We start from the raw sequence: 16,511 nt of genomic DNA, 5'->3' as shown, positions 1-16,511 counted from the left end.
AATCTGAATTAGATGCCTTAGAGAGAAATCATACCTGGGAGCTGACCACCTTACCTGAGGGGAAGAAAACGATTGGATGTAAATGGGTCTACAAAATCAAACTGCGAGCTGATGGGTCAGTAGATCGTTATAAAGCTCGTCTAGTCGCTAAAGGTTTCACCCAAGTTGAAGGAGTGGACTATGGGGTGTTTTCTCTCCGGTCGCCAAAACTATGACTGTACGACTCTTTCTCGCCATTGCTGCAGCTCGTGAATGGCCCATACAGCAGTTAGACATCAATAATGCATTTTTACATGGACACTTGGATGAAGATATTTATATGACTCCCCCTGAAGGATATGAGGTCGCACCTCATTTGGCTTGTAAGCTAACCAGGTCGCTATATGGACTGAAGCAAGCATCACGTCAATGGAATGTGGAATTCACCTCTCGACTTACATCTTATGGATTTCGCCAATCAGTGCACGACCACTGCCTTTTTATTAAGAATACTTCTTCAGGACCACTTGTGTTGTTGGTCTATGTGGATGATATACTGCTCACTGGTCCTTCTATTTCAACTATTCAGGCTGTTAAGACTTATCTTCACAATTTATTCACGATCAAAGATATTGGGGACGCTCGATATTTTCTTGGCCTGAAGATCGCTAGGTGCAGTGATGGTCTCTATATCTTGCAGACTAAGTATGTCATGGACATTATTCGCGATACAGGTTTATGTCAATCACGACCTGCTGCTACACCGTTTCCACAAGGTTTGCGACTTCAATCTACTTTGGATGATCCGCTTCCCAAGCCAAATTCATACCGTCGCCTCGTGGGTCGTCTACTATATCTTGGATATACTCGTCCAGATATTTCACACTCGGTTCAACAACTTAGTCAGTTTCTCACACACCCGTGCGAGTCGCACTGGCAAGCAGCTCTACATGTAGTTCGCTATCTTAAGAGTTGTCCATCAAAGGGTCTCTTCTTTTCCTCACAGAGCTCGCTAACACTGACGGCTTATTGTGACGCAGATTGGGCGACATGCCCAGATTCCAGACGATCACTTACAGGTTTTTGTATATTTCTTGGACCAGCTTTGATCTCTTGGAAGACTAAGAAGCAATGTACAGTATCTCGGTCGACAGCTGAGGCTGAGTATCGTAGTCTAGCTGCTACTGTCTGCGAACTGCGTTGGATTTCTTATATTATGACTGATCTCGGTATGTCTACTTCCTTTCCGATTGATCTATTTTGTGATAACAAAGCGGCATTGCATATTCTGGCCAATCCTGTTTTTCACGAACGAACTAAACACATAGAAATGGACTGTCACTTAGTTCGTGATGCTTATAAAGAAGGTTTCATTGCCCCTTCTTTTGTTCGAAGCTCGCTACAGCTCGCTGATATCTTTACTAAGGTGTTGCCCATGTCTGCCTTCACGAGTTTGTTGACCAAGTTGGGCTTGTTCGCTATCGAACCAGGTCCAACTTGTGGGGGGGATGTTGAGAGTTTGAAGATGTCATCTAATGAAGATTTGGATGCTGCAGGGTAGTTTTTTATGGTTTTAGGTAGTTTCATGTTCTTATCCATTATTGTTAGTTTTTTATTACAAGTAGTTACAACATATGTATCTATGAATACTTGTATTATGACATACATTTATGAACTGCAACATATTAAAAATTAGAGAGTTTCCTTTTATCATTTTGTGTGTTTCTCATTTCTTGCTCCTTTGAGTTATTTTTAAGATTCTACACCGCTTAAGACAAAAAACATAGTCGTTTCATGAAGAGATTAACAGTAGCCATTACAGGTGAAAATGACGATGTAGATGAAGATGAAAGTGCATAAGTCGTGTTTCTCATTTTTTCGCTTTTTTTAGTTTGGTAGCTAATGTGGTAGCTAGTCAGTTAGCTTCTCCTTCAGTACTTTCGTATCTATTTAAATACTCTCGCCAAGCAATTAAAATAAAATTCATTGTTTTCAATTCTACAGAAATATGGCTGTGCACATTTTATTCCCTTTTCCATGGCCACAATTGAGAATCTCAATATGGTATCAGAGTTGTCGTACTGATGGTTTCTGCATGTCGAGATATTTGATTTCTCCTTTTTGCTGTAACTGATAACGAATGGCGAGCATTTCGAATGTACCACCAGAAACTATGGAAATTAAATATGTGAGTGATGGTTCGAACACCAGTAATAGCTGATGGAGAACACCGATATGGTTGTGATTTCAGCACCATTGAATGGGAGCAACTGGCTAACATGGAGTAGATTAGTGCGAATCGCACTAGAAGGAAAGGATAAACTTAGCTTCATCGATGGATCAATTCTGAAGCCGGGTGAAGGATCATCTGAATACAAACAGTGGAGAATCTCAGATTCGATTGTAAGAACCTGGATATTAAATACCATTTCCAAAGATATCCTGCAACCTGTAACAACGGTAAGTTCTGCCCGCGCATATCCAACAACCTGTACGTACCTTGCTTTCTGATCTCGATGATTCTGTATGGGCCTTCCCAAGAGGGATCGAGCTTACCCACGTGCTTCGAAGCCTCCACCTTTTTGAGTACCAAATCACCCACCTACAGCTGCCTTGGTCGGATTTTTCGATCATGATTTTTCATCATTAACCCCTTGTGATGTAGGATTCGTGCGTATGCCAATCCCTCTTTTCCTTTATCCCCGTAAGGTCGAACCCACGCTTGTTCGTGTTGGATTTTGGATCGTATGCTGATACCCGTTGGGATCCTTCTCCGATCTCTGCAGGTATTATGGCCTCAGTTCCATAAACTAGACAGAAGGGGGTTTCACCTGTTGCCGTTCGAGGTGTAGTTCGATAAGCCCACGGAACTCCTGGCAACTCGTCGACCCAAGATCCCTTGCTCTCCAGCCGTGTCTACAAATGTTGTAGGATCGTTCTGTTCGTGACCTTTGTCTGTCCGTTGGCTTGGGGATTCACGACCGCTGTGAAGTGTTACGCGATCTTGAGTTCCTTTAACCATTTAGTAATTTTCTTCCCCTGAAACGGAGTTCTATTCTCAGAAATTAAAATTCTTGGTATTATAAACCTGAAAATGATGTTCTTCCAGATGAAGTTGATGACTTCTCTTTCAGAGATTTTGGCCACTGCCTCCGCTTCGACCCACTTAGAGAAGTACTCCACTACTACAATGATGAATTTCTTTTGCGCTTGAGCAATAGGGAAAGGTCCCACTATGTCTATTCCCAATTTGTCGAACGGACATGCTATTTTGATTGGTTCGATGGTGGTCGCTGGCTAGTATATCAGGGATGCATATTTCTAGCAACTTTCGCATCTCTTGACCAAGTCCTTTATATCTCTAACCATCGTAGGCCAAAAGTACCCCTGTCGTATAATCTTCTGTGCTAGCGACCTTGCACCTGAATGGTTCCCGCAGCTTCCCTCATGGATTTCGCGCATCACGTAATCAGCCCTCTCTTCATCGAGACACTTCAGGAGGGGTCCATCCACTGTTCGCTTATATAACTGACCAGATAGCAAGGTGAACCGATGTAGCTCGAAATTTTACTCTCTTTGCTGCCACAGGATCATAAGGCAAGGTACCGTCCTCTAGGTACTTGATGATTTCCTCTTTCCACGATCCGGCTTCCGAGACTACTTGCACTTCTCCCTTATTCGAGATGGCTGATCGTTCTCGCACTAACGCAGTTATTTTGCGATCTTTGATCCCGGACATCGCAGCTCTGAATTTAGATAACGCATCTGCCTTATCATTTTCTGCCCTTGGCACTAGCAAAATAGAACACTTATCAAACTTGCTCATTAATCTCTTAACAATCTCTCTATAGGATGTTATTGTCTTCTCTCTCGTCTCATAGGTTCCTTCAATTTGTAATGCGATCAACTGGGAGTCCATAAAAACTTCTAGATCTCTGGCTCCAGCTTCGTGTGCAAGTTCTAATCCCAGAATAAGTGCTTCGTATTCAACTTCGTTATTGGTGACAGGGAAAGATAGGCAGGCCGCTACTTCGATCTCCACTTCCTTTGGCTCTTGAATCAATATGCCTGCTCCTCCATTATTAGTATTTGATGATCCGTCTACATGTAGCATCCACTTGGAATCATGCCCTTCAGCAGTGTGAGGTAATTCAGGATCATTCGATAGCTTTATCACGAAGTCTGCTAGCACTTGAGCCTTCTGCGCGGTTCTGGGCTGATAATCAATGTCATACTGCCCCAATTTAATGGCCCACTTGATCAACCTCCCCGAAGCTTCAGGTCGCGACATCACATCTTTCAAAGGATGATTCGTCAATATCACCACTTTATGCGATTGAAAGTAAGGTCGCAACTTCCAAGCTGTGAGAACCAAGGTGAGTGCTAGTTTCTCCATCTCTGAATACCTTGATTCTGCACCTTGGAGCATCTTGCTAATGTAGTATATCGGATTTTGGCTCCCTCCTTCATCCCGCACTAACACCGAGCTGACTGCTTTCTCTGATACGGCTAAGTACAAAAACAACGTTTCTCCTTCCTTCGAGTTAGCAAGCAAGGGGGATTTTGTCAAATGTTCTTTTAATTCTTGTAGCGCCTTCTCGCATTCTTCACTCCATTTGAAGTTCTTAGATTTTCTCAGGACGTTAAAAGAAAGGGAGGCTTCTATTCGCTGATCGCGAAATAAACCTGTTCAAGGAGGCGATTTTTCCTGTCAACTTCTACACGTCTTTGATCGTGGTCGGTGATCGTAAGCTCATAATGGCCTGAATCTTCTCAGGGTTTGCTTCAATCCCTCGTTCACTGACCATGTATCCCAAAAATTTTCCGGCACCTACCCCAAAGGTGCATTTGTCTGGGTTCAGCTTCATCCCGTACGATCTCATTATGCTGAATGCTTGTTCGAGATGCTTGAGATGATCTTGCGACCTCTTGCTCTTGACCAACATATCATCAACATAAACTTTCATGGTTTTCCCCAGCAAATAGCTGAACATCATGTTCACCAATCCCTAGAAGGTCGCACCTGCATTTTTCAGACCGAAAGGCATCATGTTGTAACAATAAATCCCTTTGTCAGTAATGAACGAGGTCTTATCCCTGTCTTCTTTGGCCATGTAAATCTGATGATATCCATGGTAGGCGTCCATCATTGAGAACATTTCGAACCCGGTTGTTAAATCCACCATGACATCGATCCTAGGCAGCGGGTACGGGTCTTTCAGGCAGACTTTATTCAGATCTGTAAAATCTACACACATGGGCCATTTTCCCAAGGATTTGGGGACAAGCACTACATTAGAAAGCCAATCAGTGTATTGAACTTCAGATACGTACCCGACTTTGAGTAAGTTATCCACTTCCTGCCTGATGATCTCGTTTTTGTCGTTCCCGAATGACCTCTTCTTCTGTTGCACTGGTCGGACTGCAGGATCCACGTTCAATCTATGCACAATCACTTCTGGGTTGATACCCGTAAAATCTGACGGGCTCCAAGCAAACATGTCCATGTTCTTTCTCAGAAATTCGATCATGGCCATCTCCCCATCCACCATGTTCGCTCCTATCCTGGTGGTCTTTTCTTGTTCGCCTGGTACGAGCTGCACAGTCTTATAATCGTCACAGGGTTTCATATACTCGGCTTTGTATGGTTGAGGTTCAGCGTCCTTCCCCACTTTCCTCCTTTTCTGACTGGATTCCCCCTTCAGCGACAGATTGTAACACTTACGAGCTTCTTTCTGGTCGCTAGCTACTTCTCCTATCCTGCTTTCTATAGGAAATTTCATCTTCATGTGATAGGTGGAGATGACTGCTCTGAACAAATTTAAGCCTGGTCTGCCCAAAATCACATTATACGCGAATGGGGTATCTACAACCAAAAATTTCACCATCAAAGTTTTTCGCTTAGGTTCCTCACCCATGGATACAGGTAGTTCGATCATGCCCAGCGACGCCACTTCACTTCCTCTGAATCCCACGAGAGGGGTCTTCACCGGCTCGAGGCGGGCTTTTGCTAACCCCATCTTATCGACCATATTTTTGAATATGATATCAGCTGAGCTTCCACTATCAATCAACACTTTATGAACAGTGAAATTTGCTATGCCCAGCTTGATGACCATCGGGTCGTTCATTGTTCTAATGTCACTTGGTTTATCCGAACTATCAAAAGAAATAGCCTCTTCCTCCTCAACTTTCAGCCCAAATTCTCTTTCTCTGCTTGATCCTAGGGTTCTATCGCACCTCTTCCGGGTTCCACTCGAATCTCCGGCACTCGAACCCCCTGCAATGGTATAGATTATCCCTTTGGTTGGTGCATTACTTCTGTTTGCAGGGGCTTTATCAGTTTTCCCTGGACCGGGATTGCGATCTCTGCTTCTTGACCGACTTTTCCTCACTTCGTCCCTTCCTATCTTGCATCCATCGGGAATCCGATCACGGAAGAAACCTTGCCGTACCAACCTTTCGATCTCATCTTTCAGCTGGAAACACTCCTCCATGTCGTGCCATCTTTCGTGGTGAAATCTGCAATACTTGTTAGAAAATTTTTTAGACGGAGTATACCTGGTGTGCTTTGGCCATTTCAAGACATCAGCACTTTCCACCATCATCAAGTCCTTCTCGCGCGTCATGGCCAACGGAGTGTAATTGTGATATCTAGGCTGGTACTTTGGTTCCCTTGGTTTGTCCGCCTTCATCTTACTTCCCCCACCCTCTCTGCTGTCATGCGGTCGCTTAAATACCTGCTCGCATTCTCTCCGCTCAGAATCTTTCATTGCGTTCATCTCCTCCTCGTCGATGTACTTATGAGTTAAAGCCATTAATTGTTCGACATCCCCTAGGGGCTCGCGCGCAAGCACAGATGTAAATGAGCCCTTCTTTAATCCATGGATTAAAATGCTGACCATCATGTCAATACGTAGATCCTGGACCTCTATCATTTCATTATTGAACCTTCCCGTGAAACTTTTCAACGTCTCTTCCTCCTTTTGTCGTATACTGAAAAGGTGAGTGGCTGACCTCTTCTGCTTCTTTCTGCTGGCAAAATGGAACGAGAACTTTTGGACGAGTTGCTCGTATGAGTCTATGCTCCCGCACGACAAGCTGGTAAACCACTCCTGTGCTTTTCCTGCGAGAGTAGTAGCAAATAATTTAGCCATTATAGGACCTGGCTGCCCATACAAATTCATCACCATTTCAAATGCTACAATATGCTCATATGGATCCCTAGTTCCATCATATCTCTACAGGTCGGGTACTCTAAATCCAGGCTCCACTACTTGAACCAAAATGTCATTGTTGAAGGGAGAATTTTTGTTATGCGAGACTATTTTCCCTCTTTTCTTTAATTCATCAATCTGTTTTTCCAGGAGCTCGATCTGCTTCCCGACGCTTTTGACCTCAACCTTTGATATCACTAGTTCTCTAGCTCGAACCTGGCTGCTCGATCTTGCTTCCGAGGGTATTTGCCTTCGACTTCTGTACTCTGGCTGGCTTGGTTCTCCAGACCTCTGTGTGGTTCTGTGTTTTCAAACAGCTGCCTCCTAGCAGCGTCTTTGATCACTGGGGTCGCAGTCCTCCTTTCGTATTCTACGATGGCATTCTGACTTGCTTCTTCGATCATTCTTTGCAAATCATCCTTCGTCATGTGAATCATGGATCCTCCTTTCTTGGGTGTTCCCTCTTCTCTGTAATTTCTCCTCGAAGAACCTTCCATAGTGACAGGCGATTCTCAAACTTTCCCACAGAAGGCGCCAACTGATCTTGCTCGAAATCAGTGACCTGAAATGAGCGACCTCACTGCAGTTGACTAACTCCTATCAAGACCAAGCGTTTGGGACCCTGAGAATGAACAAGCAAAGTGAGCTCGTCGGGCACATCCCTGACAATGACCCTCCAATGCTCAAGTTAGGCTGATCGAGGAAAAAGTATGTGATTAGGCAGATAGATCGAATGAATCCAGCATTAATTACCTCGAAATGTGGCGTCAAGGGGTATTTATAAGGCGTAGCGGGATACTATTGATGGGGCCACGTGGCCTCATCCCGCTAGCTTGCGTCCACGATCGGACGATTTCGTTGTCCGAGTCTTCAAGAAGGCGGCTAGGTCCAGGTCAGGCATGTTCTGACCCGTCCGGTGGGAAATGCGTGGGTCCGAGGGGAAAAGACTGAAATACCCTTAATGAAGGGTGTTTTAGGTATTTTCTCTGTATACCTATCATCCCTAGAATGTGAGCTACTGCTCCAATTGACCAACTACCAGAACTATTACTCCAATCACTATTTTTTATAGACATGCATGTTTATTGTTGAAACCAAAACACAACATGAGGTCCTATATTTATAACTACAACAAAACATGACATAGATGCCCTAATGGGACATGAAGAAGAAAAAAAAAAAAACAAATTATGAACACACTTCCATCTCACTTCCAATGTTACAGAAGTATATAAAAAAGGGGGGGGAATGTGATGTTAGGATGATTAGGTTCACATCCATGGAAAAACACCTATAAATGTAATGTCCACAAACTTGTAATGAGTCAAAGAGTACAAATATAGATTTGCAGAATATTTTTCAGTAACAATTTTAATATGGGGATTAGAATGAATATACTTCAAGAGATGAAGCACTGTTCTCACACTAACTGATATTTGAATTTGGCTAGAGAACCAAGAACATACCATGAAATGCAACCAACGGAGGTGGAGATGGCTTACAAGGAAAGAGATCGATTTTAGAAAAAAAATTAAAATTTTATTACCAAGTCATGACATGATATTTCGTCTTTAATGGAGGGTAAAATTGTCAAACTGCACAATAATCCAACATATCCAGGAAGCTAGGAAACATGCATAATGTTTGGATTCGTTTTCTGAGTGTTTTGTTATATTTTATGGAGATAGAAAGAGAAAAACAAAGATAAATAAGTGTGTGTTAGAGATAGTATGTATGTTTGAATTTATTTTTGGAGATAATTTAAAATAAGTATTATATGTTTAATGTTGTGTTTTGGGAGACAAAAATTACTATTTACTGTCAAATCATGCTCTTTTTATATATATTTATATATATATGTGTATGTATATATATGTATATATTTGTGTTAAAACAGTTTAAAACACCTAAATAAGATATTTTTGAATGATGATAAACATTGAGTATGTTTTGACTTGTTTCGAAAATAAGTTGAAAATAAAAACAAATATAGCGATGTAGTTTGTGTATTAACTTAATAATCCAACAAATTAGAGAGGAGAGAGTAAACAGATACTAAATATAAAAGTTCCACCTAATGTGCTGCAAAAGACAACTTTTATCCGGACCCCTACAATTCTATGCATCGTACTATGGTCGTAAACATGGCCTAACTATAAGTTTTATAGTTTTTGCTTTGATTTTGATTGATTTGGTCGAAAGCTCCACATATCATAATTTGATTAGACGTGGATTATTATTAGACTGTTAAACTTGACACTCGGCAACATTTTGTTTGTCAATAAAGTATATCAATTAAAATTAATTATTTAATTTTAGAATTGAGTCCAATAAATTCCCAAAATAATAAATTAATTTAAACCGATAACTAGTACATTATTTCACAAGTGTCACTTTACTATTGGAAGAAAAATTTATTCGTCTAACATATATATGTACGTATATGAATACAAGTTAGAATTTTAAATGACATACTGAAATTTCAACCTATGTGCTCTGAGGATCTTTCCTTGACCCATAATGAATGTTTATAGAATTCCGACAGCAAAATAAACATGTCGACTGCAACAATTCCCACCTCCTCACCTCATCAGCAGCTTCATCTCCAGTCAGTCTCCACCACCATCCCAGTTGAATCTGATTACTGATCCTGCACCCCAAACCCCTCACATTTTCCCAAGTCACAATATCTCCCTTCTCTCCTCATCTTTTCTTTTCCTAGGAATATACATTTTTTCACTTCTTCTTTTGATAAATTTATGGGATAATTACACTCTTTTTTTTTTTTTTTTAGGATTGTTGTACACATAAATTTTATATGATTTGAGAAATTATATTTAATATTTTTTAAATTTGTTTTCGTCTAACAAATAAATCTGCCCGTTAGTCAAAATTCACCAAATTTGCTGATGTTAACAAAAAAATTGAGTGAAAAGTGATATTTACCCTCGATTGAATAAGACTGATGACTTATTACAGGTTAATTTTTTTTCACCTTTGTAATGGTGAAAATATACCTCCTCACATGTATTACCGCCTAGAGACGTATGAGGATAATTTGATCATAAAAAAAAATATTTGACCTGCAATAAATCAATAATAAGTCAAATATAGATTTTTTTTTAATTTTTTATTAATATCAGCAAATTCGTATTTTGACTAATGTAGGTTTTTATTTGCTAGACGGAACCAAAATTCGGGAATGCTTCATATAATTTTCTAAACCAAAGGGAGTCAACATACGTTTAATTACAGCAAAACTCAGGGGAAATGAGTGTAATATAGTAACATACATTGCACGGTTAAGCTGGGTGCAATGTTTGAACAATTAAGAGATAAATTATAACCAGCTCTCATGAGATTTGATATATAAAAATAAGTATTTTTTTATTATTTTTAAAAATTATTAATAATTTTGATGTTTGATGAAATTGTGTAATTTTTGAACGGAAATTCAGAAATATTGTCCACTTTATCCTTATTGTCTTTTTATTGGTTATTCCTTAAAAAATTAAAAAAAAATTAACAAGGCGAAATTTCCTTCTTGTACTCCTAGTTTATAAATAAATTAGAAAAATTAAAAAATGAGTAAAATTATTTCTTAGTTTATAAGGGTATTTCAGTTAATTTAATATAAAAAGCTACTTGTTAAATACATGTTAAAATTAAAAAGGTATTGATAATTTTCTCTTCTCTTCTACAAGAAGTTGCAGGAGGAGAATGGAAAAAGAGGGTTCAGATGAAGAGAATTCTAGAGATCAAGAACGGTCCATTCATCTTTATCGACAAGATTAGTTCTATAAAAAGATACTAAAATGTGGGACTACGTTTGGCTATTTTCAAAAGTACGGAACTAACATTGTAAAGAAACTTATGGTGTGGAATTAATTTTACAATTTAACTTACGATTCGATCTGTGCCCCGTTGCGCGATGTATTATCCATTCTAACCTTATATGAATCCACTGCTTTATCCAAAATACGGTCTCGTAATTAGGAAAGAGAGACTTGGGAGGTTATAAGCTCAAATATCTCATTTGCAATAAACGTGGGACGATTACCATTAATATTATCCAGACATGATACACAAACAACATTAATATGAAACCGAGTGCGTTAGAACAGTTTACCACCTTCGTCGCAGGTAGGTTCCCATGGTGTAGTGTAGGGGTGTCCAAGTACAAAGACAAGACATGCATATGCTAAATTAACAACCATTGAAGCAGCAGTACGTACTGATCATGCAATATTAATTTCTCAAAGGGAATTAATGTCCTTGTTTGGGAATCACAGGAGGAACTGTGTATATCTATTGCAATACTAATTTGCAACACAAGATCATAAATGTCGTGTCTGTAAATGACAGACACTAATCACCGCATTAGTCGCCGACAGCCAAGATCACCATGTTGATTCTTTCGAACTAATTACGCCTCTAATTATTATTAATTAATTAATTAATTAATTATACAAATTATAAATAAATGGCATGTTATGCCGATTCAGTAAGCCCATTTCCATTAATTAATTAGATAAAGGTGCAATGTACGTAGTGGGCTGTTTTCCTCAATTTTTAAACTATATATCCCATGTGCTGTTGTTTTTAACCAGTGCTAGCTAAGTGTTGCAGTCATGATAGGTTACTGCTCATCATTTGCTACTCTCTATCAATACTGTAAATTACTTCAGATATTTTAAAAATACACAAAATCTATTTGATATATTTTTTATTCATGGATGTGTAATTATAATTAAATATATAAATATGAGTTTTTTTTTTTTTAAATATCATTCTGTGTAAAATTAGAGTGTTCAATTACAAGTACAGGTTTAATTGAGAGGTCTAATTTTGTTTATTAATCGAGTGTAGAAACAATAAATGATTTTGATTATACTATATTATTAGGTAAACAGTAATTTACCCCATGTGATATTGAAAATGAACATATTTATCCCTCTATACTTTTTAAAATGAAGCAATTTACCTCCTTATATAGGGAGGTAAATTATTTCATTTTGAAAAATATAGGGAGGTAAATTGTTGTATTTTAAAAAATACAGGGAGGTAAATCGCTATTTGTTTTTTCATAAGGGAATAATTTGCTCATTTGTGATATCACAAGAGAGGGTTACTTGCATTTTACCCCTATATTATTAATCTATATACAAATACACTAGAACAAATATAATTTTTTGTTTCGGTTAATTACTATAGTAAAAAAAAAAAAAATATGACAAATACAAATTGATCACGGCTTAGCAACGGCCATTAGTCGTTGTTTCTACACGTGCGGCCAAAATTATGGCAAATGTTTTCACTATAGCTAAAAACTATGGTGAATATTGATTAAACATGGTAAAAATTTAAACTTTTTCTTTGATTTTGTTTAGCAGTGGTTTTATAGTAATGATTTACCACGATTTTTAAGCCGTTGTCATTTATAATATAGCGAAAACTCAATTTTTTTTATAGTGTTGGCTAATTTTGTGACATGATCTTTGAATTGTTTTATACTTTTTACACCGAATTCATATAAGAATTTTTCGATAATTGAGTTTGTATATAAAGATCTAGATTTGGTAAATGAGACGTATATTCCTTTTAACTTTTCAGACAAACATATAAGAGTTGGGGAAGCTTCTATTTAAATTTAATTAACACTAGAAAGCAGAAGTTGTTAAAAGAAAATCTTGATCATGGAAAATTAAACTACCAATGAAAAATGTATGTCGATCAGTAATAAAAGTCCAAATTCAGAAAATCAGTAGTATTTTTTTTAAATAATATTTTAATTCGAACAATACATATTAAGAACAGTAAATTACATCGATTCAATCAATACATCAATATGATTGAAAATAATAATAAATTGCAATAACACATTAACTCAAATAAAATAAGACAAACACTCAGGTAAAGTAAGATAAATATCTAGATGTCCAATGAGACTCGAACTCACGACAACAAACATGTTCGTGGAACCTCAATTTTCGCATTGATCATTAAATCAAGACATTATTGATAAAATTTAATAATTTTTTCTCGTTGATCATTAAACTAAGATATTATTGATAAAATTCAATAATATTTCAAAATAAAGATAATGCAAAAATCAAGATGTCAGATAATGTCTCTCAGCTAAGCTGAATCTTTGAATGGACCCCCAGTTCTTGGATCTGGGAACATCCTCGTATGCATCCCACCACCATGCCTTCATCATACTTTGTATATATTACGTAGTACATTACGTTTCCTGGTAGAAGGAAAGAAAAAAACACACACAATACATAATTGATATCTATACGTAAATCAGATGTGAATAAAAGCATAATTAAGCACTTGAAAAGATGCAAACTATTCTGATCAGTTGATCAATTGATTTGTATATTTGATTTTGTTTGTTTGTGCTCAAAAATAAAGAAAAAAGAAAAACAAGAAGGTCCATTCAAATTATTTTTATTCAAATTAAGTTTAATCGAATCAAATCATCATATTAATATTTGTCGTCTGATTAGTCACTTCTCTTGAACTGTACACAAATTACATAATAAATATATATTATACTTGATCCATAATTAATTTCGATACGACGAAACTCGATTTAATTTAAAATTTTAAAAGGTTCCATTATTAGTTTACGTAATTGAGTTAGTCAAGAAGGCTTATCTTGGATCTGCATCTTCTACTGCAATTGGAAAATGAGTGCAAAATCTCCCACCCCTCTCTGTCTGTCTGTCGACCAAGTTAAGCTCATAAATTCAAACACTTAAAGCCAAGGGAAAGTGTGATTGGACTCATGATTAGATGCCCGCCCATCTTCATCTCCATCTACACTCATCACATTATATACATAATAATTAATCCACTCTATATATAATATAAAATATTAATGTATAGAAATATAGTGAGAAAAAGGATTTATTAATTTTAACTCTGAATTTCAGGGTAAAATGCACTGAAAGTTTTATTTATGGCCCGACAGGCTGCTCTTCTGCTGCCTTTAGTGGAGGCGACAGCCCTTTGATTCCCTTCTCATGTCTCAGTTCTCTCTCTCTCTCTCTCTTTCTCCCTTTCTCTCTCTCTCTCATGTCAGTAATATGTAATAAGTTAACCAACAATGTCTTAGTATATTGATTAATTTTATAATAAGAATGTGTATTTATTTCACTTAATGTAAATTAATTGATTGATTTGATATATTTGTGAGTTTATTTCTTATAAAAAAATATAGATATATATGGGGATAAATTCAAATGGCGCCTCGAAATATTTGAAAAGGACAAAAAAAAAATCCTAAAAAAAAAGGGTAAAGAGCCTCCCAAATCTTTTAATAAAAAAATATATAATTACCTCTCTCCGCTGGGTGGTATAGTTCACTCACCCATTTTGCAACTGGTTTGACTTTTTTTGTTTGTAACTTATCGCTTTTACCCCTAATTGTTAAATAAATTACACATGTTCCTTGAAAACTACATAGAATTTATAGAGAAAAACCTCCAAAAGAAAAGAGAAAAGTGTGGCAATATAAAGAAAAAGAAAGTGATCATGTTTTTGAACTTTTATATTTAATAATTAAGGGTAAAAGTGACCATTTACAAATCAAAATGGCTAAACCAGTCGCAAAAATGTGCGAGTGAATTATACTGCCCAGCGGAGGGGGATAATATGCTTTTTTATTAAAAGGTCGGGGAGACTCTTTTGCTCTTTTTTTTTTAGGGTATGTTTTGCCCTTTTTCATATTTCAATGGGACAATTTGGATTTATCCAGACATATATATATATAATGAGTTAAACCTTCTAGCTTGTTTTCCACTTGATTGCTATATCTTCGCACAGGAGAGGAGTGAAGGTTTTCCCACTTTCGATATTTTACATAACTACTAGATATGGTGGCACGCAGTATCTACGCGCATAACTTTTAATAATACTTTTATTTTATTAAAGTTTATAATTTTTTCTTTATATTAAAATTTATCACTGATTTATAATTTCACATACAAAAATTGTCTCATAACTTTTTTAATACATTATTATCAAAGACATATTCTACTCAAATTAGATTAAAAATTAACACTTTGTACAATATATACTATATTGATAACTATAATTATATATATATATATGCAAAAAAAAAAAATACTAATATGTTATTATTGACAATAAGTTTAAACAAAATTAGATTAAATTTATTTTTTGAATACATGTAATGATATGGAATTAATTTTATAAAGAAACTTGATTCAGTGGTTGATTTAACATGAATTGAGAAATTAAAGGGTTATTTTAATATTAAAATAATTTAGTATAATGGTATCAAAACTACCAATTTAAGTCTATAATAAATTCTCTTTCATTTATAATAGTAAAGATGTAGTAAATAAACTCCCATTCCCTCTTCCTTTTCATCATTTGTTTAACCCTCCAATCATCTCTAAGCTACCACTGTGTGTACTGTGTGTATTTTTCTCTGTATATATACAACCAGCTTGCTAGCCCCTTCAAAAACCTAGCTACCTTCCTCAGAACAACCCCACTATCGATCAGCAGCTGCAACTCTCCACCATTCATCAATCTCTTTTTCATCATCGATCACTCGATTGTTGTACATCAGATCAGCCATGAACTTCTATCATGAGCCCGCCAACACTTCTCTCAACCTCAGCCTGTCATCAAGAAAAACTAACCTGATTAACCTAGACCTCGTCCTCGACCCCTCGTCTCCAATTTCGCCTTCGATCTCACCCCCGCTCAGCCCAGCCGAGCAACGGGTTTTCTCCTGCAATTACTGCAGACGAAAATTCTACAGCTCACAGGCGCTTGGAGGGCACCAAAATGCTCACAAGCTGGAGAGAACCCTGGCCAAGAAGAGCAGAGAACTAGGCTCGCCTGGTAGGCCCCAACACAGTTCCACCCACCGGCCTGGTCCAGTGCTCGGCCCGGATACAGGCTTAGACCGGCACGGTCAGGTGGGTGGGGTGGGAGGAAGAGATTTGAACTACGGCTATGGCAGCTGGATTAACGGTGAATATGAGAGAGGTGAGAGTGTTCGTCGACAAGAAGAGCTCAGCCAGCTTGATTTGTCTTTAAGGCTTTGATTAATTTCAGGTGGTCAGAAAATTATGTCGATCAGTTCCGTGGCGATTAGCAGCTACTGATTAGTAGGGAATTGAATCAAATGGATAAGTAATTAATAGTTAATTACTTAATTAATTAGGTATGGTGAAGCGCTTTCTTGATTAGTGCTAGTTAATTATTAATTAATTTCCATGGATGTTTTTAATTTGTATTTGTGGATCAAGAATGTTTCATATAGTA

The 16,511-nt window shown here is 37.4% G+C and overlaps 2 protein-coding genes across 2 annotated transcripts; both read left to right on the top strand.

The window, feature by feature from the left end:
- Positions 212-1,540, top strand: LOC110011584 (uncharacterized mitochondrial protein AtMg00810-like). Its single transcript, XM_020691941.1, has one exon. The coding sequence runs from the start codon at positions 212-214 to the stop codon at positions 1,538-1,540; it is 1,329 nt and encodes a 442-aa protein (XP_020547600.1).
- On the top strand, positions 15,710-16,511 carry LOC105155680 (zinc finger protein 2-like). Its single transcript, XM_011071600.2, has one exon. The coding sequence runs from the start codon at positions 15,815-15,817 to the stop codon at positions 16,289-16,291; it is 477 nt and encodes a 158-aa protein (XP_011069902.1). The 5' UTR covers positions 15,710-15,814; the 3' UTR covers positions 16,292-16,511.

This window comes from Sesamum indicum, linkage group LG2 (assembly GCF_000512975.1).
Source record: "Sesamum indicum cultivar Zhongzhi No. 13 linkage group LG2, S_indicum_v1.0, whole genome shotgun sequence".
Classification (NCBI taxonomy): Eukaryota; Viridiplantae; Streptophyta; class Magnoliopsida; order Lamiales; family Pedaliaceae; genus Sesamum; species Sesamum indicum.
This window is presented reverse-complemented; position numbering and strand designations above follow the sequence as displayed.

Bases quoted from the DNA above. Each gene is read 5' to 3' on its own strand.
- LOC105155680 (XM_011071600.2), top strand. From the start codon at position 15,815: ATGAACTTCTATCATGAGCCCGCCAACACTTCTCTCAACCTCAGCCTG.
- LOC110011584 (XM_020691941.1), top strand. From the start codon at position 212: ATGACTGTACGACTCTTTCTCGCCATTGCTGCAGCTCGTGAATGGCCC.